The 25,598-nt window shown below is 51.7% G+C and overlaps 14 protein-coding genes across 14 annotated transcripts; 6 read left to right on the top strand and 8 right to left on the bottom strand.

Moving 5' to 3' along the window:
* Positions 1-88: 88 nt before the first annotated feature.
* On the top strand, positions 89-775 carry AUEXF2481DRAFT_85560 (uncharacterized protein; the record flags this gene model as incomplete). Its single annotated transcript, XM_013492162.1, has 3 exons — positions 89-379; positions 449-504; positions 568-775. Exons 1-3 carry the CDS (start codon positions 323-325, stop codon positions 773-775), a joined length of 321 nt encoding a protein of 106 aa, XP_013347616.1. The 5' UTR covers positions 89-322.
* A 49-nt stretch (positions 776-824) lies between these two features.
* On the bottom strand, positions 825-3,356 carry AUEXF2481DRAFT_35958 (uncharacterized protein). Its single transcript, XM_013491940.1, has 4 exons — positions 3,160-3,356; positions 2,928-3,100; positions 2,398-2,870; positions 825-2,351 (listed from the first exon to the last, which is right to left on the bottom strand). The coding sequence occupies exons 1-4, from the start codon at positions 3,206-3,208 to the stop codon at positions 1,235-1,237; spliced, it is 1,812 nt and encodes a 603-aa protein (XP_013347394.1). The 5' UTR covers positions 3,209-3,356; the 3' UTR covers positions 825-1,234.
* A 308-nt stretch (positions 3,357-3,664) lies between these two features.
* Positions 3,665-4,534, bottom strand: AUEXF2481DRAFT_25904 (uncharacterized protein; the record flags this gene model as incomplete). The annotated part of the gene is made up of 1 exon (XM_013491819.1): positions 3,665-4,534. The coding sequence occupies one exon, from the start codon at positions 4,532-4,534 to the stop codon at positions 3,665-3,667; it is 870 nt and encodes a 289-aa protein (XP_013347273.1).
* A 177-nt stretch (positions 4,535-4,711) lies between these two features.
* AUEXF2481DRAFT_699798 (uncharacterized protein) lies at positions 4,712-6,162 on the bottom strand (the record flags this gene model as incomplete). Its single annotated transcript, XM_013492178.1, has 2 exons — positions 4,712-5,661; positions 5,730-6,162. The coding sequence occupies 2 exons, from the start codon at positions 6,160-6,162 to the stop codon at positions 5,180-5,182; spliced, it is 915 nt and encodes a 304-aa protein (XP_013347632.1). The 3' UTR covers positions 4,712-5,179.
* Positions 6,163-7,068: 906 nt separating this feature from the next.
* AUEXF2481DRAFT_369749 (uncharacterized protein) lies at positions 7,069-8,138 on the top strand. Its single transcript, XM_013492179.1, has 3 exons — positions 7,069-7,245; positions 7,296-7,642; positions 7,693-8,138. Exons 1-3 carry the CDS (start codon positions 7,229-7,231, stop codon positions 8,049-8,051), a joined length of 723 nt encoding a protein of 240 aa, XP_013347633.1. The 5' UTR covers positions 7,069-7,228; the 3' UTR covers positions 8,052-8,138.
* Positions 8,139-8,272: 134 nt separating this feature from the next.
* On the bottom strand, positions 8,273-9,111 carry AUEXF2481DRAFT_1486 (uncharacterized protein; the record flags this gene model as incomplete). Its single annotated transcript, XM_013491664.1, has 4 exons — positions 8,273-8,291; positions 8,344-8,647; positions 8,712-8,835; positions 8,899-9,111. 4 exons carry the CDS (start codon positions 9,109-9,111, stop codon positions 8,273-8,275), a joined length of 660 nt encoding a protein of 219 aa, XP_013347118.1.
* A 43-nt stretch (positions 9,112-9,154) lies between these two features.
* Positions 9,155-9,528, top strand: AUEXF2481DRAFT_35964 (uncharacterized protein). Its single transcript, XM_013491941.1, has one exon. It carries the CDS (start codon positions 9,247-9,249, stop codon positions 9,475-9,477), a length of 231 nt encoding a protein of 76 aa, XP_013347395.1. The 5' UTR covers positions 9,155-9,246; the 3' UTR covers positions 9,478-9,528.
* A 244-nt stretch (positions 9,529-9,772) lies between these two features.
* Positions 9,773-10,813, top strand: AUEXF2481DRAFT_1487 (uncharacterized protein; the record flags this gene model as incomplete). Its single annotated transcript, XM_013491665.1, has 1 exon — positions 9,773-10,813. One exon carries the CDS (start codon positions 9,773-9,775, stop codon positions 10,811-10,813), a length of 1,041 nt encoding a protein of 346 aa, XP_013347119.1.
* A 47-nt stretch (positions 10,814-10,860) lies between these two features.
* On the bottom strand, positions 10,861-12,922 carry AUEXF2481DRAFT_368944 (uncharacterized protein). Its single transcript, XM_013492180.1, has 2 exons — positions 12,440-12,922; positions 10,861-12,390 (listed from the first exon to the last, which is right to left on the bottom strand). The coding sequence occupies exons 1-2, from the start codon at positions 12,602-12,604 to the stop codon at positions 10,909-10,911; spliced, it is 1,647 nt and encodes a 548-aa protein (XP_013347634.1). The 5' UTR covers positions 12,605-12,922; the 3' UTR covers positions 10,861-10,908.
* A 1,546-nt stretch (positions 12,923-14,468) lies between these two features.
* On the top strand, positions 14,469-15,681 carry AUEXF2481DRAFT_1489 (glycoside hydrolase family 43 protein; the record flags this gene model as incomplete). Its single annotated transcript, XM_013491666.1, has 3 exons — positions 14,469-14,669; positions 14,723-14,886; positions 14,940-15,681. The coding sequence occupies 3 exons, from the start codon at positions 14,469-14,471 to the stop codon at positions 15,679-15,681; spliced, it is 1,107 nt and encodes a 368-aa protein (XP_013347120.1).
* Positions 15,682-16,228: 547 nt separating this feature from the next.
* On the bottom strand, positions 16,229-17,161 carry AUEXF2481DRAFT_50837 (uncharacterized protein; the record flags this gene model as incomplete). The annotated part of the gene is made up of 2 exons (XM_013492100.1): positions 16,229-16,626; positions 16,687-17,161. Coding segments are annotated over 2 exons (873 nt in total), but the record flags the coding sequence as incomplete, so codon positions are not given.
* Positions 17,162-20,499: 3,338 nt separating this feature from the next.
* On the bottom strand, positions 20,500-21,735 carry AUEXF2481DRAFT_1491 (uncharacterized protein; the record flags this gene model as incomplete). The annotated part of the gene is made up of 1 exon (XM_013491667.1): positions 20,500-21,735. One exon carries the CDS (start codon positions 21,733-21,735, stop codon positions 20,500-20,502), a length of 1,236 nt encoding a protein of 411 aa, XP_013347121.1.
* Positions 21,736-21,889: 154 nt separating this feature from the next.
* On the top strand, positions 21,890-23,185 carry AUEXF2481DRAFT_25913 (uncharacterized protein; the record flags this gene model as incomplete). Its single annotated transcript, XM_013491820.1, has 1 exon — positions 21,890-23,185. The coding sequence occupies one exon, from the start codon at positions 21,890-21,892 to the stop codon at positions 23,183-23,185; it is 1,296 nt and encodes a 431-aa protein (XP_013347274.1).
* Positions 23,186-23,369: 184 nt separating this feature from the next.
* Positions 23,370-24,157, bottom strand: AUEXF2481DRAFT_62101 (uncharacterized protein; the record flags this gene model as incomplete). The annotated part of the gene is made up of 2 exons (XM_013492112.1): positions 23,370-23,863; positions 23,917-24,157. 2 exons carry the CDS (start codon positions 24,155-24,157, stop codon positions 23,370-23,372), a joined length of 735 nt encoding a protein of 244 aa, XP_013347566.1.
* Between the last annotated feature and the right edge of the window lie 1,441 nt (positions 24,158-25,598).

Raw genomic sequence — 25,598 nt, forward strand, 5'->3', positions numbered from 1 at the left:
TCTCTCTCTCTCTCTCTCTCTCTCTCTCTCTCTCTCTCTCTCTCTCTCTCTCTCCTTCTCACGTCACTCTCTTCCTGACAAGCAACAGATCACTTCCCTAGGCGGCCTCTCAGCAATAGTAATCTCCCACCCCCATTTCTACACAACCCACATAACCTGGTCGTCCATCTTTAGCTGTCCAGTCTACACCCATACTTTGGACAAACCTTGGCTCTCCCGTACACCAACAGCATCTTCAAAACGTGTACTTTTGGAAGACAAGTACACAGAAGTTGTCAAAGGTGTCACGGCAATTCAGGTGGGAGGGCATTTCGAGGGGAGTATGGTGTTGCATTGGGATGGTCATTTGTTTATTGCTGATACATTTGTCAATGTACCTGTAAGTGCCATCTCCTCAAGCCCTTCCTCTCAAAAGGCTGCAAAAAGGATACTGATGAAAGGGCAATAGTCGGGCTTCTATCGTAAAGATAGACCAAAAGGCACGACTTCTTTTTCGTTCATGTGGTATGTTTATACCCTCTCTTATCTGTTTTTTCAAAACGTGGACGTGGCTAATTGAATTCACAGGAGTATCCCAAACATGATCCCTCTACCTCCGGATACGATTCACGCAATGTGGAAAGCAGTCGAACCATACGATTTCACAGCAACACATGGTCTATTTCCAGGTTGGGATATCAGAGATGAAAATGTCAAGAAAAGTGTACTCGAGAGCATGAAAATCCAGGTCAGGAACCAGGGCTTTGCAGCACATGCTCTATTAGATGAGGAATGATTGAGCAAACCCTTTCTCAATCATGCAGAATATGGAGATGGAAAATGAATTGGGGGATGTGGGTTCGATTTTGATGCTTTGAATAGCTAAGCTACATGACATGATGACTCCGAAATCAAATGGGACTGAAATCAATTTCGCAAATATGTGATATTCACAATGTCGCCTCAAATAAGGATGCTCCCGAAAAAGAAGAGATCGGAAAAAACTGTTGGTTTTAGAAATAGTATCGACAGGAAGAATGTAACAGAAAGAGGTATTGGGTATCTTTTGAGATCCGCGCTAAGTGGATGCATGAGGAAGAGAAAAGGTATGTGAACTTGAGATTTACCAGTCAAGTTGTAATGGCCATTGCCGAGCCTTGGTCGAAGAGAAATGCTTTGATGACGGAAAGATTTTCGTGTTTTCATGAAATGGTTCGTAGGTGTTCAAGAGAGTGTGAGTTTTGTCGGTGAGCCTTCATATCGAGGTGATGCGTGCGCCCATGGTGTTGCGCTTTGGTCGCAAGTTCATCACAGATTGAAGCTCTCGGATCATGTTGGTGCTTGAGTCGCGCTTGTCACGCATCTCAGAAAGTCGTACTCGCTCTTCCTGCATCCTGACAATACGCTCTTCCCTGGTCAGTGAGCTGCGTTGGCGGGGTATGTGTAAGGAAACGCCCTCGAAGACCTCTTCGTCTGAGCCAGATCCTGCGAGGCTAGACCTGTTGGACTTGGACTCGCCATTCAATGCACGTAATGCATCGGCAGGTCCGCCTTCTTCGACCGCAGTAAGCCCACCAAGGCTCGGTGCGGGTGAACGAAGACCGCTTGACGCTTGTGAGATGCGACGTTCTTGCTTGTCGAGGTTGCTTGCAAGAGAAGCCTTGCCGTTCTCCCAGGCTTGCATTAGCGTCTTGAGATCGGCACCAATGGATTCGTACTGCGACATCAAGTTTGGGCCAAGATCTGTCAGGTCGTCCGAGTCCTCAATGGCCTTTGTGGACTCTTCTCTCATCAGGGCCATCTTTGCCTGCAATGATCTGATGCCCTGGGAGAGGTCGGTAATTTTGCGGACCTGTGTTCGTAGACGTTCACCAGCCGGTCTTGTCGAAAGTCTAGCTTCTCTGGGGATTGCAAACTCTTCGACTTCGCGGAGAAGACCGCTCAACTTCTGAGCCCATGTGGCAGTGGTAGTACTCAGAGAGTTCATGATCTTTGTCGCCGCCGACCAGCGAGTGAAATCCGGGTTGCCCCCGTCAGCCTCTAGAGACATGAGGGAGCAACATACGACTCTTCTCAGGGTGCTGTACTGATAGCTGACGACGCGAAGGCTTCTAAGGGATTCCGGATCGTCTTCTTCCAGCGAGACTAGTTCGGGGTTGACGGCTTCCTGAACCGCGTGATGGGGGATGTCGTAAACGTCCAGGTATTTCTCCATGTCGTCCTGGTTGAGTAAAAGCTTGAGTGAGATGGTCGCATCCCTGAAGGCGGGCAAGGTCTCGGCGTAAGCTTTGTTTAGAGCACCTCGTAGCTTTGCGCATTTCCTGTTGACCTTGACATCATCGAAGCGAGAGATGGGAGGCAGCGGTGTGCTTCTACGAGTTATTAGCAAATGTCTAGATGCGGCGAAGATGGTCGTACAGTCTATAGCCTTTGGAGACAAGCTCGACCTCCTGGATCAAGGACAGGGCAGCAGAGGTAGTAATGTCAAAACCACGAGCATTTGTTGTCAAGGACGAGACTGTATCGACGGCTTGGTGTCGGAGGTACTGCAGCCACTGTCGACGGATGTATGCGTAGAACAAGACGGCAGCTACAGCGGCGCATGCCAGAGCCAACAAAAGACGACTCTTGCTCAAGCGAGAACCACGCAGCCAGTTGAGAAGGATGACGAGGACAAAGGCAACGCTGGCGGTAGCAGCGACGCCATAGATGTTCAGCGAGGCACTCGGGCTCGGGTCGGGGTGGCTGAAGGGAGCTCCATTGATCTGGGTCGTGTGCAGCGAGCCAAGATCGGGGTATTCGTTGAGGAGTTGCGAAGCGACGATGAGGTAGCGGAAGTGTTCGAGAAAGCGATTGTTCTCAGTCCGGCCGAGACGAGAGTTGACGGCGCGCTATGACATGTCAGAGGCCGAATTCCGAAATGGGTGGAGTCGAAGAGATGTGCATACCGACCAAGCGTGGTGCAGCTTGGAGATAGTGCCCTGGGCGGGGAGTCTGAGGTTTAGGGGCTGTGTAAAGCGCTTGAGAGAAGGCTTCTGCGGCGCGACAATGGGCGTGAAGGGAGGTGTATGCGAGGGGTCCTGGTTGAAGGAGTTGAACGAGTCGTCGGCGGTGCCATGGCCTGCAGCTTCGTCTTAGTACGTCTGTCGGGTCAAAGAGGAAGGCGCGTTCAAGACGGACCTTCGAGCAACGCCGCCAGAGGAGTGTCGTGTTCGAAATAGCTCTCCATTCACGCGGTAGCTGTCCTTGTGCTGTTACGTCTGCCTCGTCGCACAAGAGGTGTCGAGAGGAACAGGCAGTACACCAAGGTACCAAGTGTCTAAAATGGAGATCGAGGTCACAACAGGCCCAAGGCCGTCATGCCCGGCCTTCCAGACGTTCATACGCTCCAAATGAGATGCAATCATGCAACGTGGAGTAATTAGCGTGAAGCCTATCTGCACGGCTCAAATGCAGGGACCTGCCACTGCTGCCAGACGCGCTCCCGCCCTGCCGGTCGCCATGTCCTTCTGACTCGTCCTGAACTCCGCACTGTTCGTCTGCCATACGCATCGGTAGCAGGAATACCCGTCGGCTCGTTGCTTGGGAAGACGAAATTGCGCTCAAATGTATATATGCCTTTTCATTAAACAGCTGCGATATTGCCTCTCGCCAATTACACATTAACACCTGCCGACCCTCGCTCCTATCCCATCATCAGCCCTGCGTCTTGCAGTTCCGCTAAGTCACCCCCTGCCTTGACCACCGCCTTCAGAGCTGCCTGGCTGAACTTTCGCCGTTTCTCCACAGCCTCCCTTTCGCGTCGCGCTTTGGTCTTGCTACTGCCAGAAGGCGCGACTCCGGTTAACAACTTCTCGCTATCTGATGGCGTGTAATTCACAAAACTGCCCGATCCTCCTCGTGGACTATGCAACTGTCCGGATGACTTGCGACTGTGCCCTTTCGATGAGGTCGTCCGCCGTTGACGACGCCGAGGAGACGGCGTGCCCGATGAAGGTGTCCGTTGCTGACGACGTGAGATTGATGTTGTGCGTGACTCTCTTCGAGATCTGCCCACTTCTGTCGAAATGTACATCTCGTGTGCTGTCTCTTCGACTCGTGACGGTGCAAGCGTGGGATCGTAAGATATCCTCAGTCCTGACATCGATAGATCGTTGTGGTAATTCTGGAAGCCGGCCATTGGTTCAGATCCCAGAGGCTCTAGTAAGTTGTGCTCGCTGTCGTCGCCTATCCAGGTGCTGAAAGTTGGCGACGGTTCATGTATGTCCTTTGCATCGAACGAATTCGCACTCCATAGTCTGTTGTACTGGCTTGACGGCTCAGGATAGATACTTGGGACCATTGGCGATGCCTCAGTCGCTACTCCATCAGGATATGCAAGTAGTGCTGCAGGATTGCACGTCCCGGTCTCCAGTCCTTCGGCATGCATGTACCGATTGAATGCATTGTCATATGTCGAAGTCCACTGGAGCTCCTTGCTTGATGGTCGTATACGGCTGGGCCGGATAGGCAGTGGTCGAATTGGGTAAGTGTATTGATGAGTCATGGATGCCATTTCGACTGTCTGAAACGTAACGTGCCTGTGAGGGATTGTAATGTTTGGGTTGGAAGGTGCAATACACAAGCCAGCTCATGCAAGGTATTATATGCGGTGGAGTGTGCACCAGTCGGGCGGCTGGGAATCTGTATGGAATGAGTCTTTACAATGACCAGTCTTGCTCTTCGGTACACCTATATGTCTCGTGGTGGTTGGTACTTCCTTTGTTCAAAAAATTACATTCCTCCGTCCCCACCCCCCGGTTAGATGAGAGGTGAAGCAGCGAGAGTTGCAGCGTGTCAACGAAGTACACCGCTGGTTGTAACTTTTCCCGGTTCATACTATACTATCAAGAGGACACTCTCACCAGCATCAAGGACGGCGTGCTGCTCTGCATGATACCCCATCCTCATCGTGCGGTTCGACAGAAACTCGGCCCGGATACGGCACTTGTGGAATGTGATCCTTCGTCATGGAATGTATCGACGGCCGTGCCAAGTGCTTGCCTACCACCCGGGTTCTTTGTATGCGAATGCGGCAAGTGCTTGAGTTTTCCATAGATCGATCGAGAGAGTGAGTTTCGGTGACAAAAGTGGTATACCAAACTCTTAGAGAGCGATTATGCATGTGCATGGTTATTTACGTGAAAGAGACAGTCAAAATCTACTTGTCAAGGTTCTTGAGCTCAGGCATGAAAGCCATGCCTTGACCACTCTTGCTGTCTGGCTCGGCCTCGCCAGATTTATCACCTTCGAGCACTCCTCCAGCGCTGCGGTCCTTGACGTGTTGTCTCAACATGGCCAGGACCTCGGAGTTCTTCCATCGCTGAGGAACGGGACGGTACGCGGGCTTGAAGAGACCGACGGTTTGAGCCCATTCACCAGTGCCAGGAGGACGAACGACCTGATCCTTGGCAGCCTTGCCTTGTGCTGCAGGTGTAGCCTGATCAGGACCACCTCCCTCGGCGTATTCCATGGACGTAGGTGTAGGCTCCTGAGTAGCCCAATAGTAAATGTCCCAGTCATTCTCATCGAGGAAGAGATCGTACTGTTGAAGTTGCTTTGCAGTCATGTGTTCGAGGTAGCGATCGGCAAAGGTGGACATGAGGAGATCACTCTCTAGCGTGCCTCTTTTTCTGCTTTGGTCTGCACGACGGGTTGTTAGCCGACTGGCCGACAGAGTCAAGAAGAGCGCAAGGTGAATGGCGACGAACATAAAAGTCTAGCTCTGGTGGTGTTGGTGTCCTCGCCTGTCCTCCTCAAAGGCTCGACACGGAAGGAGCCTCCCTCGAGTTCACCTACTTGAAGATCGGCATTGACGCCAGACTCAGGCTGTGACTGAGTGCCTCCGGTCATTCTCTCTGTGTTCTCGGGCACAGAGTCCTTTGCGGTGAAATCGGGATCGACACTGGTGATGAACTCTGGTGGGGCATTGTCCTTGCCGATGCTGGGCATCTCATTGGCCACAGTCGAGGTGGTGTTGGTCAGATGAGGGTTGAGAGGCTTCTCCATCTGGGCCTTGCGGTAAAATTCGACATTCTCATCGGTGGCAGGGGTGTAGGCGAAACGAGCAGAGGCCGAGCTGAAGGGACGTACGATGCGCGGTGCGGCGCGCATCGATCTGAGAACAAGTCGTGCTGAAGACATTTGTGGTGATTGTGGTAATGTTCAGAATACAATCTAGAATGACAAAGTCGAACAAGACGAAGAGAGCTGCTCGTGCTGCTGCAGTCCGGGGCAAGATCCAGGCCTCGACATCGAAACGTCATTGGCGCCCGTCATGATCGAGGGTCTACTTCCACGTGATTCTACCCATTGATATCAATACTTATCATTTCTAATATTCTTATACAGGCCACCCCGGTCCAAACAAGCAGCGACTCTATACTGCTCGGATACGAACCTGAATCAGCTTTGCCCGATTGTTTAGTGAGAATAATGTTCACGTGCACAGACCTATGCAGCTGCAACTTGACATGGCGCGTCAATCACACCTGCTCGTCTCAAGGTAGACACCACACTTTGAGAGAATCATGGGCGCAATCTACAGCCAGTAAGTGGTGTTTGTCACACTTTAAGACATGCTGTTTGCAACATGTTTTGGCCAGGCATAAAACGATTGGCGAGCAATGATTGCCTCATTTCATGCGTTTGCCCGCTTTGTTGAAAGTGGATGAAGCCTGTAGAATCGAGTGGGAAGGACCAAACCATGCCATGGGGATATACGCTGGATGGAAGAGGTAGGTGCAACGTGGTCGCGACTTCTCGTTGGCAAATCACCCATGATGCCTAGTAGATGATGAATCTTGCCAGAATTCTGATCCCAATCTACACCCACTCCAACCTCTCCGTCCATCGTTACATGCCCAATATCCCTCACACCTACACCCATCAATACAATACCCCTGTCCCAGCATCAGCAGTATCACAATGTCTACCGATCCCAACCTTGCAGTCCCAATGGGCACAAGCCGTCCTGGAGCATCTCGCACAAGCTCATCCAAGAGCATCCAGCGCTCTGTTGAACGCATCGACGACCGCCAGGACCTTGGTACTGTCGTCAAGCGCGGGGTCAGTCCGGCTCCAGACAGTGCAGCAGCAGTGGGTGCAAGCAGTGTGGCAGACGAACACCCCACGAGCACCAGCTTCTCAACCATTAGGGCTTCGACAGCCGGAGATGTCGGATCTAGTATGGCCAGTCCAGTGATGTCCGATGGTTCTGTCCAGTAAGTTCGTCTTGGGCTCTTGAACTTGAGCCGACGGCTGACTTGTCACCTCAGAGCACCCGTCGCCAATGTCCATGCCAACCCCGACCACAAGACGCCAACTGCTGCAGAGAGCCCAACTTCAGTCCTTCGTGCCGGCGTCACCCACAAGGCCTTCACAGTCCCCAACAACCTGCTCACCGCCAAAGTTCCCTTCTTTGACAAGCTACTGTCGACCAAACCTTCCCCTGCTGCAGAGCGACTGACTTTCGATGATCTTAACGAGTTCGCATTCGCTCTCTTCGTCCGTTGGTTGTATGGCGGCCAGCTCCATGGTCCCAACGACTTCCACTCGGTCCAGCACTACCTCTGTCTGTATGTCATGGGCCAGAGATGGGATGTCGAGGCACTCTCCAACGACAGTAAGTACAGGTTCTCTGAAGACTCATTAGCACCAGCTCACAGTGCACAGCCATCGATCTGGTCCGCTCGTATTACCGCAGCAACAACATGACGGCACCTACCTTCCGCCTCGAGTACATGTACACCTTCACCGAGACGCCCAACAAGATGCGCAAGTTCTTGGTCGAGACGGCAGCATTCCGCGCCCTATGTGGCGAACCCCCAGCCAAAGAAGAATACCTGACCGACTCTATGAAGACGCTGATCAAGAAGGGTGGCGAGTTCTCTGTTGACTTTGCTCACTCTCTCGCCAAACTCACCAAGGAAGACTTCCCCGACCCCAGAAAGGGTTCCAAGTGTGACTGGCACGAACATGCCGACGGCAAAGTCTGCGAGAAGGAGCTTCCAGAGCCTTACATGACTTCGTGATGATGCATCATGGCATGGCGTACTGGCTGGTTATGGCGAGAGGAGGTGCGGGGATTGCTATTGCTGATTGACTGGCCAGAGACAAATCGGTAGAAAGAGTGCACGAGTAGGAAGAGAGGCTGTAATTGCTGATACTGTACCTATGGACTTTTGCTGCACATAACACAGCCGCACTTATCCACCCTGAAATGACATGAAATGCATTATAGCGTCCACCTCGTCTAGATGAGATGCTTTGATCTGTGAGATTGTGAGCTTGTGTCGGATCGAGGGCGGTTCTAGCCAGACATACCTGAAGTAAGCACGCAGGTAGACAATCTGCCATGCGCCGAGACCGACCAGCATACCCATGGTGCCAAAGGCGAACCACTTGACACGCTCGTTGGTGCTCTCGTTGGTGTCTCTCAGCTTTTGCTCGCGGATACGGAGGTAGTCCAACTCGCCAACAACCTCGGCAACCATCTCTTCGATTCTGCGCAGCTCCGTCTCGACGGGTTGAAGCTTCTCTCCGGCTTGGATGGCAGACCAGTCCTTTGCATCCGCACCAATGTCGATGTCGAGTTCAACGTGACGGCTGGGGTTCGGCGATCCAGTGTCTATATCGCGGAGGTATCATTAGTCTTTTGATCCTGTCGACGAGGGCATGGATTGTCAACGCACTCGAAGTCAAGATGTTCTCAAAGCAGACATCAAAGGCGGAATCGGCGTGAGAGGTGAAAGCATAGCGACCCTCGCCAGCGACATCGCGAGGTCTGTGGTAGTCATTGCCGACGGCATCCTTGATCTAATCTTCTGTGTCAGCATCACCATCCCCTTGACTCCTCAATTGTTACATCCAAGCACTCACGTGTAGGTTCAACACCTGGCCATCTCCTCTGTGTCCACTGATGGTAGCCGTGACAACAACAAGCTGATCCTTTGCGACAAAGTTGCGAATACAGCGTTCTTTGCTCGCCGACTCTGCTCCGGGATGCGCCTGAATGTCGAATTTAAGGGCGAAGCTCAGAGGCAGTAGTGCCAGCAACAAGAGTCGCATGAGGAAACTTGTTCGTGATTCCATTGTGATGTGTGCTTTCTCTGGCGAGTCCTAGGATCCAGTGATCGTCGAGTGTCTTTTTGTCGCGAGAAGCAAGAGCTCTCTCGCTCTCTCCTTTATTTTGGTAAACGTAGCGGCTTTTGGCGAACACGGACGACGATGCCCCAGATCTCCTTGAGCTGTCTCCCTATTCGTGCAAACACGCCAAGATTTCTGTCCACGGCCCATCTCGCGACCGTCGTCACCCTGGTCTTGGATTTTTCTCTCTTTAACTCATCCAGTATTGGTCAATTTCGCTTGTCAACCTCTGGCTTAAACAAGGAAATCAACCAGATGATGTCTGCTGGAAGGCACGAGGCTCCAGTCTCGTGGTGGGTTCGGCGTATATGAGGTTCTTCTCCAGCATCGACGTCTTCTCCTGTCGTCCAGAAGCTGCCACTGTCACCGTGAGTGTTCACAGCTGAGATAATTCGCGAAGGGCACAAGTTCTTCTGATCATGGAGTTCTGCACAAATGCCCGGTGACCTAGCAATATCAAATGGAAATGGTCTGGTTTCGAGACAGTGCTTGTCGGAACTTGGTACACCTCGAAGTGGGGTCGAGCTGACACTCCGCACCAGGCAGAAAGGCAAGCTTGTACTTCACAACGCTCGTCAACCTTTCATCATCCTGCCTTGCGACAACGATGGTAAATCAGGACGCGTTCTGGGTGCAGACAGAAGACTGGCACACAGCCGGCGAGCCCTTCCGTATCGTCTCGGACCTGCCACCTCATTGCACAACTACTGGAACAACAGTATGGGATCGCCGCCTCAACATTGTTAATCAACCAGACCATCCGCTGGATCTGTTGCGCCAGTCTCTTTGTCACGAGCCAAGGGGCCATGCTGATATGTATGGAGGCTTCATTGTCCCGCCAAATGACTCTGGTGCCCACTTTGGTGTTTTGTTCTGGCATCGAGATGGCTTCTCCACCGCTTGTGGTCACGGCACAATTGCTCTAGGCCGATACGCCGTGGCTAAAGGTCTTGTAGACTCTGTTCAAGATGGCACAGTCAAAGTCGTCATCGACGTACCATCTGGCAGAGTAGCAGCAGAAGTCAATTTAGAGGCTGGCAAAGTGGCTCATGTCGATTTCGTCAATGTGCTCAGCTACCAATACGCCAAAGACTTATCTCTGACTATACGCAAGGCCAACTCGGAAGAACTACAAATCGCTGTGGATCTATCTTGGGGTGGAGCTGGGTGTGCATCTGTTGATGCTCGTCAAGTCGGTCTGGCTATAGACCCTGCCAACGCCCGGCAATTCATCGACATGGCTCGTTTGATCAAGGCTGAGATTGGAACACGAGGCGATCACGCAGGCACTACTCTCTACACTGTCTCTTTCTTCGAGACACTCAGCGATAATGAAGAGACTATCGAGCAGAAGAATGTTGTCGTCTATGCGGAAGGCGCTATCGATCGATCACCTTGTGGTAGTGGAACCAGTGCTCGAGTAGCAGTTTTACTGGCACAGGGGAAGTTGCATGGAAAAAAGAAGCTTATCCACCACTCCATTATCGGTACCACTTTCGAAGCCAGTATCGTGTCGTTGCAGCAGGACGAGGGCTCAGAGTATCCGAGTTGCATACCCAAAGTCAGGGGCAATGCTTTCCTCACTGGTCGCCATAGCTTCTTCATCGATCCGAATGATCCGACCTACCCTGGTTTCTTCTTCGAGTAGAAGCCACATGATTTACGACTACACATACGGCAGAAACAATTGAACATGTAGATCAAAACACGGTATAATACATAAGCGCTATCATTAATTCATCATTACTTCAGACTCTTTCGGTCTACTTGTGATGGCTCAGGAGCTTGCGTGTAGCTATCCTCCAGATGCAGCGCTTCCAACACGAGTCCCTCGGATGGATCGACCCTAAGATAAGTCTTGCGTCCTTTGACAATCCAAAAGACTATAGAAACGACAAGCATGACACCAAAGACACCAATAGCCCAGTTCATATCTGCTACAGACGGATTCGGTCCGCCAGGGAAGAAGAAGATGACTGTTGTGATGACACAATAGACCACACTAACCCAGTTGATCACTGCTCCCCATTTGCCGAGCCCAAATTGTCCGCCAGCAGGCAATTTATTGCGGCCCACAAGCAGTAGCGTCAATATGGGCATGGCGTAGGAGATGGTCAGGGCGATGGTAGCAACACCCAAGATGGCCTCTAGGACGGTGTTCGCGAACAGGTATAGGACACCAACAAGCCCGATAAGGACGCCTTGGACCAGCAGGGCCTGTGGCGGAACCTTCCACTTCTTGTTGACTCTTTTGATGTACTTAGAGAATGGCAAGCCATTGTCGCGAGCGAAGCCCCATGTCAATCGACTGCCAGTGGTCGTGATGGAGATTCCTTGGCCCAAGCTGTTCATGGTGAAAAGTACCATCAATACAATAGCACCTTCGAGACCTACGCAATCGTGCACAAGCTGCATGAAAGGGAGGCCGGTCGGTGTGTTGATGACAGTGTCGAGATCCTGTATGCAGAAGAGGCATACGACCATAAAGATAAAGCCAGTAATGGCGCCAATAGTGACCGACAGCCAGATTGCACGGGGAGCATTTACGCGAGGGTTCGGAAGTTCTTCAACCATGTGGACAACCGAATCGAATGCTGTCAAACCGTAGGCGGCCTGGACAAGGCCCGTGAACCAGACTAAGCCGTCGGGCCATCCGGTTTGGTTGATCCAGGCACCGAACGCGAACGAAGCGGGCTGGAACTCAAGGCCTTGTTTGGTGCCAACAGAGATGACCAAGGCAAGGCCGATGATGAAGAAGAGGGCAGCAAATTGGATGCCGACTATGTTGTTGAACCAGGGCAATATCTTGTCATTCCTGCAGGCCACCAGGTTGAAGCCTGTGAACAGAATCGTAATGCCCAGGTAGACTAGAAACTCGACCCATCCCGTGCCAGCACCTGCCCATTCCGGATCGTACATGAGCTTGATTCCTAGCAGGAAGTTGGTTGCAAAAGCCACGAGTGAGGCATTGAGAGTCCACCAGCCGAAAGTGTTGATCCAAGCACACATGTATGATGCGAATCTTCCTGTTGGGGTATGCCATAAGAAGTGCATCCAGTACGCCTGTCCCAAGGCAGTCGGCATGGCACTGCAGAGCTCGCCCAAGCTAAGTGCAACGCACAGGTTGCATACAAAGACCAGAACGAGACCCCACAGAATAGTGATAGCACCACCGTTGGTCAATCCAGACGCCAGGTCTTGTGCAAAGGTCGCGTATGTGCCGAGCTAAGGGGTGGTCAGCTATTGCTTTGAGGTACAGTGATGGGATACATACAATGCTAAAAGCAAGAGCGAACATACTCCATGGCGAGAATTTCCTTGTCAATTCTTCTGCATGGCCCAAGGCGACCATATCCCGAGCGTCCTCATAGCTTTGTTCTCCAACGTCAATAGACTTGGAGGCCATGCCCGCGTCCTCATGCAAGAATGAGTGACTCATCAATTGTGGTTGGTATAGACGTCAATGGTAACAAAATACGTGACAAAGTCCACCCACAAAGCAGAGAGAGAAACCTTCGAGTGTTATATTCCAGGCATGCTAGGAAAGATAGGCGTTACTACAGTACATGCCGTCCACCCATATGGGACCTCATAACCAAAAAAGTGATAAGAAGGGGATGTTCAATCTCATGACCAATTCCGGGGCGTAATTCTTTTTCCCCGCTTCTCAGTCAAACTCTAGTTGAGAAGACATGCCGTCAACAGCCAATCTGAAGGACTGAGAACTCAGCCTAGATCCTAGGCATCTTGGTGACAACGGCCACGGACCAAGAGTGAGATCAGCGCGAAGACCGCATTTGGAAGGTTCATGCGGATAGCGTCGAGTCCCGGACGGATTCCTGTGTGGTCTTGCTGGTTGTTAGGAAAGTGCCTCTTCTACATGGGAATAGGCGAAAGCTGGAGCTATGCCAAAGGGGAAAGACCATGCGATGGTATCTTGCTTGTCAGCTATCGTCCCTAGGAGTGTTCATGTTATTGGATGGAAAGGGTCGTCCCAAAGACAGGCTTCAGGAGGATTCGTATCAGATAGCGGCCGCTTATCATCAAGTGCTGTCAAGTAACACCATCTCTTGAAGATGCCCGATCAGTGCCAGTACGAGCATGATGTTCCAGCCGACGCGTGGTCAGTGATAACTTCAATCTGTACTCGCAGTCGAGAAGAGATGGTTGGTGAGAGTTGTGATAGCGAAGTGGCTGGCAAACATTTTGTCCGTGCTGTATGCCGTCATGCGCGCGTTTTCAATTCGCTTTCAGCTATCAGTATCTTTCACGTCTGCCTGTCCGGGCGAAAAGTCCATTCTTTCTCCAAATACATATCTGTTCGCATGGACTGACATAGCGGACTGAATATCAAGCCTTGAGAACGAACCGAGGACGAATTGTGTCAGTTGTTCAAAGCGCTCGAGACTCTCTCTGGCCTGCCACGTCTGCACCCTACAGGCGGGACATTGGGAGAGGACAAATCTCACAGTGGGCGTCCGCTCGTAGCTCTCTCCTCAGAATACGCATGCAAACAGCTCGGCCACCTTACAGGACATGACTTCGAGCGGCGAGCATCCTCTGTATAAGGATGTGTGCATAAAATCTGTGACCTCTCTAGGTACAGATATTCGGTTCGCTGAGTGCGCTATATCACTGTTGTTGTAGAGATTGACTTGACGAGAGGCAGGTGGATTCTAGAGACCACTCTTTGCGGTAGGTGCAGTACGTCTGGTATGATTGATGATAAATCTAGGGCACAATGAAGGTCGTGATACCTTCTATACCGGTAGAAGGCCGATTTCAGCCGACCCCACCAGAGAAGTAGCTGTCGATTGAACCGATATGCACCTTCTTGGGCGTCGGTCAGCGGGTGTGACTTGCTAGACATTTACACAGCCCCGAACGCTATGCAAGAAAGTTGCCGTCAACGTTTGCCCTCAAGCCGTGGCCGGTATGGGCATATCAGTTTGCCAGTATTTCGCCTTCTGCTTTCTTTGCATCCGGAGAAATTCAGATATCACGCATGCGACTACCCCGCCTGCACCCGCCCTGGGGCCCCACAGAATGCTTGCGGAGAAACCATTTCATCCAGCAACTACGCATTGGTCGTGCCTGCCTCTGATGACTTTCGTGAAGATCACAGGATAATTTGAAGAAGATCCTGCACCCATGCAGCATGACCAAGTCCTCCGGCGGGAGACTATGTTTGGACCATGGTCTATACTACCTCGCATAGGGCAGCAGATGGTATATAAAGAGACCATGTGCCTATGTTTCATCGCAGCAGATCAGCAATATCCACCACGCGACAAGTCTTCTGGATGTATTCTCTGATCACCAAGATCGGCGCTCTGGCTGTGGCCTCGCTGGCCACCCAGGCTACTGCCATGCCATCGAACAATCAACCTGACCCTTTCTCCAATGCCTCTTGGCCTCTTCCTCACCCTGTGACGGGTGCTTCGAATCCTGGAGCCAACAATAGCTATGATGGATGGGGTGGTGTCCATCTTCACGATCCATCGGTATGATCACCCAGCTTTGTGGCACTATCACCATCGAACTGACCTCGTTATAGATTGTGATGGGTCCTGATGGCCACTACTACTCCTTCTCAACTCATGGCCTAGTCGTCATTAGTAGAGCTTCTTACCCCAACTCGTTAGATGGGTACTGGGAGCCAATTGGCTCCGTGCTCGAGGGTTCCAGCATCATCAACAACACTGGAAGCACCGATCCATGGTACGGGTGTCTCATGACTGACACTTATACATGCAACTGACATACTATTACAGGGCTCCTGACGTGCATAAGGTCGGGGATACCTACTACTGCTACTACGCAGTCTCGCAATTCGGCAGCCAGTTCTCCAGCATCGGACTCGCCACCTCAAAGACACTCAGACCTGGTAGCTGGACCGACCACGGTGCCGTTATCACCTCAAACACCACTGCCCCCACACCTCTGAACATCACCAACGCCATCGATGCAAACTTGTTCATCGACCCAAAGACAAAGATCCCTTACCTCACTTACGGCAGTTTCTGGAGTGACATCTGGCAATTCCAGCTGGCTCAAGACTTGCTCAGCGTTGTCTCGAGTCCTGCACCTACGCAGTTGAGCTTAGATCCTGTGAGCCCCCAGGCTGAAGAGGGTCCTTATCTAAGCCGTCACGATAGTTGGTACTACCTCTGGTACAGCCATGGCTCATGCTGCGGCTACAATGTCGCTGCTCTACCTGCTCCCGGTCAAGAATACTCCATCCGTGTCGGCCGCTCAAGATCAGCTACCGGTCCCTTCGTCGACCGCAATGGTATAGACCTCAGAAACGGTGGCGGCTACATTGTCTACGGCAGTCACGATCGCGTGTATGGCCCTGGTGGTCAAGCTGTACTTGCAAATTACCATGGCCGCGATGTTCTCTACTATCATTACGTCGATACTGTTCAGAATCCTCAGTACCTTGATGAACTCAAGCTTTTGGGCTGGAACTACATCAACTATATCCAGGGATGGCCAGTGTTGGTTTACAACTAGACATCCGTTGCGTAGTATTGTTTTGTAAGTTGGTATTCAAAAGTCTTTTGCGAGCAGAGCAAGAGTTACCAAGTCAGTGGGGTATTAACAATACTTTGATCATATTCCATCCGGATCAGTGCCTACAAGCGAAGCTATTCATGTATCAGTCGATCGAAAGCACGATAGAAATGACTGTACGAGCATCGAATGTTTGATGTGATAATGTGCATTGCGTGAATGCCAGAATTTGGTCTATGTATCTCAGGCTTCTTCTCTAAGCACATCAAGGTCCTGTGCCTTCTCTGTGCTGCTGCTCCAAAAACTCCAAGATGGCAGCCTCGCCCTCAATCTCAGTGTGCGTGCCTCCTGCTTGTCTAAAGCAAATTGTATGTGTCTGTGACGAGGTCACGACCAGGGGATCACCGTTTTCATCGACAAGATCACTGGCCAATTGCTCTCTTGGTGGCGCGATAATGTCGACATCGATACCAAACTTGGAGAGACTGTCAATGACAACGGCGTCTGTAGTCTCATCGCCAGAGAGGAAGAGCATTGGGTTCTCATGTTCCGGCAACTCAGACTTGATATGTAGTACATCGAAGCCAGTGCCATAAATGACGTTCCAGTCAGGTGCCGTGCCTTGATTCTCAAAGCCAAACGCATCGATAAGTCTTTGACTCTCTTCAGGATTGCCGTTGATGGTCGGTCTTGCCTCTATTTTCTCCTTTGCAACAGCACCTTGACCCCAGATTAGGTCCGAGTCAGCCGACAGGAAGGTACCGATCTGACGAAAGGTTATCGAGATGCGCATGTTGCCGTAGGCAGATTCTGTGGGGGTGCGTTCGACAGCTGGTCGCTTGTCTGGCGTGATGCCATGCAGCCAAGATCCGTTCGTTTCTAGACCCATGACGAACATACTGTTGTGGGGCATAGGGATACGTTGTGTAACACGGGAACGGTCATCTTGCTGTTTCACCTGCAGCTCGGCTATGGGAGTAGTCGCATGCGATGCCTTGCCAAAACTCTGCATTTTGTCAAGATTGGAGTCCGGAGCCTGCATGGTTGTGGGACGTTTGGTGCGAAGCCTCATTGTACGCTGGGCACCGAGCGAGACATTGACAATCTTGCTGCCATACACAATGTCTAGTGTCTTATCCGAATGCTCTGAGATGTGATCTTGGCCACTTCGGTATAGCTGTATCAGGGCATGATTCAAGGTGTGTCCGACTCTTGCTTCAGCTCTTTCTTTGATCTTGGCGACGACAGGGCTCCAGTGTAGTAGAGGCAGCGATTGGTCCGAGGGATGTCGGTACACAGGCATACTACCGTCTGTAGCTTCGATCTCGCCTTGGCAGCACACCAGTCGTGGCACCTCGCCAGCAGCATGGTACATACGCTGCCAGTGGACTTCGGAGAACAAGTCCTGGAACGCTACCTTTGAGTCGTCGGGCTCAAGCAGATTGTAGACGATCTTTGAGTCCCCGCTCCCAATGATGTCGCTAGTGCTGAGCAGGGTGGAGTTTTTCTGGCGCATCTGCAACTTACGCGACACTCTAGTGGGTCGCGCAAGCACAGGCGCACTCTCTTCAGGTGTGGGATATTCCATAGTTTTTCTGGATTCACGGTTGTGTTCAGTCGTAGAGGTTGTCTCGAGGGAGGTGCTGAGATGCTGAGTGTTTGGCTGTGAGTCATGCGCCACGTGAGTGTCCAATGAGCTCAGTCGTTGTGTCATGCTCGACTTCGGCTGGAAACCTCTGTTATGCGAGTCATCATGGCGTCGTCGGACTCCAGCAGGCTTTGGGTCTGTGTGACGCCAATGATTTCCCGCGTCTGGAAGTTGAGAGCCTGCAGATTCTGCATGCTCAGAGGGAGAGTGCTTTGCGTCGTCTGCTACACCGGATCGGTCATGGCTCAGCGTCATACTCTCTAGAAGGTTCTCTAGGTCGCTGGAAAGGGGACGATCACGTACGCTTCCTGCTTGATCCTCCATATCAACATCTGATTGTCCCGTGCCAGTGTCGTTGCTAGACTCATCTGTAGACGTCTCTCCTCGTAGCCTCGACAGAACCGATGCAGATGTCGTGACAGATGCGCCCATGATCTCTACAAGCTTCTGAACCGCTCGGTCGTGTCTGTCCTTGAGTCTGTAGTTGAGGCAATCTTCGACGAGGTTGATTGAAAGACCGTGCTGCGCGGCGTCCAGCGCGGTAGCGTAGACCGAGAGGTTCGTAGTGCACCCAACGACGTACACTTCGGTGATGAGCTTTGCGCGGAGCATGAGCAGGAGGGATGAGGACGTGAAAGCCGAGTAATACGATTTGACGATCCGGACATCTCTGGGCGAGACCAAGTCCTTGACTTCTGGGCATAGTTCGGCGCCCCAGCTACCAGGTAGACAGCAGTTGTCTTCTGGCTTGTCCTGAGAGAGGAATAGGTCTTGGTCGACGCCCGCGGGTGGTGAAGAGTCTGCTTCGAGCTCTGCTGCTCTGTTCATGGTTCGTCGGACGAGCTGGTTGATACGATGGTTTGATCTAACGGACGGTCTGGAAGGGTAGCTTGTCATCTCATCATCACTGCTGACAACGGGTAGCACTAATGCATCGTCTGCAACCACCATACAACCAGATCCAGAAGAGCTGTTGACGGAACGCTTGCCACGATACTCGGTTGTGATCCAGAAGATCTCTCCATGTTCGCGGAATGCGGGAACGAGCTCCTCGATCCTCCTGAGATAGTCCGTAGCTGTGTTCACAGGTAATTTTCCACCTGGCGATGTAAAGTCGTTTTGCAGGCCAACCACCAGAAGTGCTTGGCGCGTCAGTATCTGATTCTGGCTCCCCGAAAGGAGTGCCGACAGAAAGGACATGACCAAACAACCTTTCCGGGCTTGGATGATGGCAGGAGAGATGAAAGCAGTCAAAATGATGTAGGAGCAGGTGGACTTGGTGTGACAAAAGAAGGTTCGTTTGCTTGTCTGTGCTGTAGTGGGGAAGACAGAAGGGTAGAAGCAGAGTAGGGACAGGCAGAAGGTAGTTCTGGAAAAGCGTGGTTCAACGTGGTAGGGCAGATAATAAAACGCAGCACCGTCCGAACGAGCGACCCAGAGGAGCGGAACCCCAAATCAACCCATCCTAGTCACAATGTCTGTGTACGCCGTGATTTGATTTGACATGAACAAGGCCTGGGCGCGGCGAGAGCCCGACAGAACAGAAGACAAGGCGCAAATAACAGGCGATGACTGCATGCAGAAGCGATGAGGCTGAAAGAAAGTCGGTATTGAAAGGCGTGAAGACTATGAGGGCACAGGAAGGAACATAGCCATGTTCAGGCAGGGACATCTGAACGAATGCGACTTCCGCACGGGCGCGGCCCGAGGGGTCAAGGGACACAGGGGGCCCATCTCAAATCATCGGCCAAGGCCGAGGAGGAAAACCAACTTGCCCGACAAGAAAGCTGTTCATGTTGTTCTGACGGAACGACTCCTAAGCTATTCTTCTCTCTACAGTCCTAAGACGTGATGCTACAGCAGAATCGCTTGTCAACACACAGGCGCTTCATAGATCTCCGAGATCTGCAGCCCTATCAAAAGAGCCCGCGAGGCTGCCAACTGCCGCTTATAGGGCCTTGCATCGCGTGAATTATCTGAAAGTTCCCCCATGCTACTACAGTACAGCTACATGAAGCCTTGTCATATGTCTCACAGAGTTTCTGTCTAAGCTGATTGTCTAGATCTGGCGACGTCAACCACAAGCATCATACCCTGAGGAATCTGAAATTGCTACAGGAGGAACTGCATGCATGTACTGAAGATTTGGAAACAGAAGCGCGCTCGGGCTTGCCGAAACGTAGCTATTCGTCACTGCAGCCACAGCGCCGCACTTGCATACGATCCAATCATCTTGTGGTAGAGACGCTGCTGCGCTTCCATCGCGATACATGAAACGACCGAGCCTGAGTCGGTCGCGTGTTCGTCGTTTGTTCCATGGCCAATCAAAGTCAGCAGAGGCACTTTTCTGGAGAAGAGCGGAGAAACATTCGAGAAAGCCGTTGTTCGCTTCATTGCTTCCGGCCCGAACAATACCACAATTTTGCCATGCGTGTCGCCGAGTTCGCCGCATCCATGTACAAGAGCCGTCTTCACTCCTTGCGGTTGGGCATCGTTGAGCCAGGAAAGCAAAGCATTAAGCGAACATGTGGAGTCTGTAACAGGTGACCGAGGTAAGGAGGCACTCGGACGTAGAACCAGAGCTGCAGGACCGCTTTTCAAATGACTCGGCATGCAACGTCCTCTCCATCAAACTCGTGCATGGAACAAATCCGTACAAGTGACGTTTCTTTTCTGCAGGGAACAAAGCGATCGAATTTTAGTGTCTGGCCAATTTGGCCACGAGGTTTTGTGGCTACCACGTGTTATAAAGTAGTGTCAATCTATCCATTTCGCCGAACGGCAACACGGACCCATATAATCTGTGAACGATCCCTGGCTCGGATGGATGGGGCTTGGACTTCTCGCGACTCTGACCAACAACGAGCCAGGCATTCAGCATTAGAATTTTTGGAGGCATTAAACAGCTTCGGCTCAACGTAACGCATCTTTCGTCTTGTCGATTGACAGCATGTCTCCCGCCCGTCAGCATCATTGTTGATCTACTTGAACTTCTACGTCGTGGTCCTGCCTTTCGCGTAGACAAAAGGGCTGCCCTGGATTATCATAGGCGCTCTTGCAGCGCGAAAATCGGTGGGCACATTCGACTTGCTGCGAGTACGTCGAGACAGCCGGCTGTGCTTTGTATAGCGGTGAAGGTTTATACGGTGTAAATCTCAACCGATGTCGTCTCACTTGGCAAAGAAATTGGTGATTCTCTGTGAGCCGTCCTTAGCCCTGGGCGGTGACTTAGCTTGAGTATTGTTGGTAATGGAGCTTCTCATAGTGCGGCCGTGACTAGAGCGACTAGTGGATCTTGAAGTGCCTTCGGACTTCTGACTCTTCTTTGCAGGTTCTTGCTCACCGGCATTGTCGGGAGAGTGTTCACGCTTGACCGCAGTCGACTCTGGCGCTTCGGAGACTTCATCGACTCCAGGACGGGGTGCATTGTCCTCGGTGTTTTGATGATCAAGGACAGTGGCACGAGTCTCATCGGGCTCTTGCTTGACTTGACCGTCAGTAGTGTGGAAGTCGTCTTCCTCCTTCTTCACGATCTTGTCCTCGTTTGCACTCTTGGCCTCCTTCTTTTGGTTGCCGAAAAAATTGGCGATGTTGTTCTTGTTCTCTTTGCTGTCAATTGGAATGATGAAGGAAGGAGAATTGTTACCGACTTTGCCAACAGCTTTGTCGACCTGGTAGCATTCGAGCTCACCATCGAAGGGTCTCAGTAGAGACTGCAACTCCTTGGACCACTCTGATCGGGCGGGATCGAGCCAGGTCTTGAGATGGTTAGAGCCGTTGTTGAAAATGACAGGCATACGATCATGGAGGAATTTGAGCTGACTGTTGGAATCAGTCGTAATGACGGTGTAGGTGTAGAGCTTGTCCGACTGGCCCTCGTACTGCACGCAGTCCCAAAGACCGGCGAAGCACATGAGTTGACCGTCCTTTCTCTTGACATAGTGAGGGACTCGATCCTTGCCGTTGTTCTTCTTTAGCCATTCGTAGAAGCCCTCACACACGACGATGCATCTCTTGCGCTGCTTCATGGTGTTCCAGAGGCCTCCAGGATTGAGCAAAGAGTCATCACGACAGTTGATGGTGCGCATCATATCACCGTAGCCAGGTGATCGCTTTGTCCAGAAGGGTATAAGACCCCACTTCATGGATTGCAGCTTGTATCGAGTTTCTAGAGTGGCGTTTCCATCGACAGTGGTAGTCTGTTCCTTATCCTGAGGCTGAGAGGCAGCGCCGGAATCTGGAACATCTGCGCGATAGACCAAGCCATGACTGCCGGGGGCGAAGTTGTAAGTTTGGCGGACCGAATTGTCATCGTCTTCAGGAGCCTCGTCTACGGGCATGTTTTCATCTTGCAGTCTGCGACGTACTGCAGAAGGACGTAGTGACAAAGCATATCTGCCGCACATGATTGGTAGATGCAATGTGTGAGATATGCTGTTGTGGTGGAATTGGAGGCAAGTGGATAGAGTGGAAGACGGTTGATGACGTCTTCGCCGACCGAAACACTTTGTCGTTTTGAAGATGCGAAGCTTTCGAAATACCACACATCACACAGTCACCATGTTTTCACGACCAGCAACAAACGCCCTGAGGGGTGGCCTCTCCTCACGAACGGGTGCTACACGATGTCTTTCATCAATTTCACAGGCTGGCAGACGACCTCAGATGCACTCCCACGCCCGAACATCACACAACCAGAATTGGCAACAGTCCCGCGGCAAAGCTTCATTTACTCGTGGTGCCAAAGAGCTTTGGGCCGCCCATCCCTACCTCGTCTCGTTGGCCGCGGCCACCATCCTCGCCGGCTCCGCTGGAATCGCCTACGCCAACTACCTCTACTCGACCTACATCATCGCCTCGTTCCACAACTACCCCGAGCCCGTTGCGCAAAAGCTGCGTCGAGCCATCTACTACACAAACATCGACCTCGACCCCAAGAACGCCCTCAAGTACTACAAACAAGGCCTCGAGATTGCCAATGAGCTCGGCATGGACCCCTTTTCCAACGAGATCATTGGCGTCAAGATCCAGGTCTCTGCGTTGATGGAGAAGATCCAAAACTACCCCAAGGCTATCCAGGTCCTCGAGATTCTTAGAAACGATTGTCTGGCTTGGGAAGAGAAGTTTGGTCGGCTCGAAGACCACAAGGAGAAGCGTACTCGCATCATGAAGCAGCTCGTCGCCCTCTCTGTCAAGCTCGGCGATCTATACTCCAACCAATACATTCAGGACGGAAAGGCTGCCGAAGAGAGACTCGTTTGGGCCTTGGAGACTTCTCTGCGGGAGAAGCAGCGTAGACGAGAGCCTGGTGTCTTGGAGAAAGAGGGCGAGTGGATGTCCGACAACGAGATGGGCGCATCTATGGAGGCTCTTGCACACAACTACGAAGATCAAAACAAGCACTACCTAGCCGTTCCTCTCTTTCTGCAAGCCTTGAACTTCAAGTCGGACAAGGATTGCCATTCCGTCATTCTCATGAACAATCTGGCCATCTCCATCGCTCAGCAAAACCCCCCTCCCAGCTCAGAGACAAAGCCCCCGTCACAAGCTGTACTGGTCGAGAACGCAAAGCAATGGGCTCAAAAGGCTCTTGATCTCGCTGCTGATATTCAGCCGCCAGCTCGTGACGAGGAATGCGATGTAGGCTGCGCTGTTGCACTACACAACCTCGGTATGTACCATGTCCCTGCTTCACCCACATACATTACTAACAATCTACCAGGCGAGTTCGCCGAGATGAACAAAGACATCATCGAGGCAAAGAAGCGTTACAAGGAAGCCGTCAGTCTTGCCAGAGCCATTGGCTTCGAGGACGGTCTCGAGAACAGCTCTGCTGCGCTTCGACGTTTGTCATAGCCTTCTGCTCCTTCGCGCTTCGACACTCTACTTTGATACCCATGTGCTGCGAGATCTTGAGAAAAAGGTTATTATACATATACGTAAAAAGTCATGACGCTGAACAGAACCGCGATGAATCATACACATCTAACAGCGAGTACTGTGTTGTCTTTCTGCACTACCTCGCCTTTTTAAACTCTGCTCAGAGTTTTGCGTAGATAGGCTTCGTCTTCTTTATGCCTGCTGTCAACGAGTCGGTGACATCTGCTGTGTTGCAATATGCTGCGTTCCAGACCGAGACATATCTCAGACCGTCTGCCACGGAGTGATCTCTTGAGAAGTTCAGCACTTCCTTAGTACCCATGGTGGCGACTGGACTCTTGCTAGCAATCAACTCTGCCTTCTCCAGTGCCTTACCCAAAGCCTCGGTCTTGGTGTCGTAGATGGCTGACACGATACCAACGGCCAGCGCCTCCTTTGCTGTGAATACTCTGGCCGTTAGGGCAACATCCTTGATGAAGGACATGGGGACATTGGCTTTTGGTAGGCGGGTGAGGGTGCCAATGTCTGCTGCAAGACCAATGTCGACTTCCTTGACTGCAAATCGGGTGGAACCAACGCACATGCGGATATCAGCGCAAAGCGTCATATCTAGTGCTAAGCCGAAGGAGATGCCATGTAACACTGCTATCACAGCTGCAAGATGATTAGTCTCGTATTACATACGATGCGGTGGCGACGTGACTTACGCTTCTCGCATTTCTCGATTTGACTGATGCTTGCTTGAAACTCGTCGATGTGGTGACGAAGGCGCTGGGCTACTCTAGCGGCATCAAGTCCGTTATTTCCTGACAAAACTCCAGTCTCGGATGCTGATGCTACGTCGAGACCTGCTGAGAATGCTCGGTCGCCTGCGCTGGTCAAGATCACGCAGCGTACGTCCTGGTCGTGAGATAGACGTTCGAAGATCTGGCCGATGCCCTTCCACATGCTATATTCCAGTCAGCCCCCGGATCACACCGGCCGTACGAGGATGTGCAGTCGGAAGTTGATAGACAATACGATAAATGACTCGTGCATGGAAGTGATAGTCAAGAAAAGGCTCTTACGTACGTTTCGTTAAAGGCATTCATCTTCTCCGGCCTGTTGATCTCGACCTGAGCGACATATTCCTTTGGGAATGTGACGTTGAAGTACTCGTAGTTGTATGACGGGGCCATCGTTATTATTGCGGATTGAAGATGTGTGTAGCGGAGAGAAGCCAGAAGTTAGAAGAGATATGCCACCTTTCCCCAAAGCAAGAGTCCCACACCTTGGCTTAAGTATCAAGGCACTCTTGACCTTTGCTGTACCAAGACTTTCGTTTCGCGCGATCTTACTTCGCGTGCCTGGGTGTTGCATTACTGATTCCATCCTACGGCCGCAAAGGAGGGACTTTTTGGTGGGTGCCGAGAGATGCCGAGGTTCGGTGACCGCGGGTTCATGCACCATCGTTGTTGACACATCTAGACGTGACCATGTCAAGATCACATCGAAGAGCTGCGAGATCTGTATTTTGGGTCCTTAGATGCTTCTGATCTAGGACTGGCATGCTCCTATGTTAGGTAGTACAGAGATAAAATATCATTGTGCGAGTAGGTGGCTGGTTTAGAGCTATCCGATCTCACATGCAAGACCGTTTTGAACCGCAGGAACAGGGTCGATTATCAGCCAAAGACGGAATCATCCCATATCAGATAATCCAGCACGCAACGGCATTCATGAGGTCGCTATCGGTGGAGTGCAGGCGTTGAGGAGATCCGAACTTGTCATGCATGTAGGCTCGCATCGGAGCACAGGACCGTGTTGCACAGAAACATGTGCCACAACAGCCACGTTGGTCTTCGTCATTTCGTCCTCTTCCAACCTCGATCGTGCCTCTACGTCCCCGCCAAACTGCATTGGACTTGACCTCTGCTAGACACGTCGCTATCAACTACAGATGGTGCGATATCCTTCGGCGACAGCCTTGTCCAGCTACATCCACTACCACCTCTGCTTCAGAGTCGCACCCGTTCTCCCGTTCGTGCACGGGAGCCCACCTGAACAGCCAATCGAGACACGCAGTCATTCGCATGCGCCTTTGCCCTCGACTCAAGAGAGATTGTCTGCTTCAAGAACGCGTTCGTCTCGCGAGGTCGAAGCAACTCAAAACGGACGCAGCTTTAACACCGTATCCTAGCTAGCAAGAGCCTGGGGGACGCTGGGGCCTGACGTTTGATACGTGCAACAGGACACGCCATTTCGGTCACGACTCATGACTGCGAAGCCTTACGCGTCAGCGACTCTCACGACTATCGCGAAGTCAACAGTCTCCGTCAACGACCAGCAGAAACGCGATATCGCTTTCGTTCCCTTCGGAAGGTCTACTTGTTATAAAATAAATCGACTT

The sequence above is a fragment of the Aureobasidium subglaciale genome (assembly GCF_000721755.1).
Source record: "Aureobasidium subglaciale EXF-2481 unplaced genomic scaffold scaffold_2, whole genome shotgun sequence".
Classification (NCBI taxonomy): Eukaryota; Fungi; Ascomycota; class Dothideomycetes; order Dothideales; family Saccotheciaceae; genus Aureobasidium; species Aureobasidium subglaciale.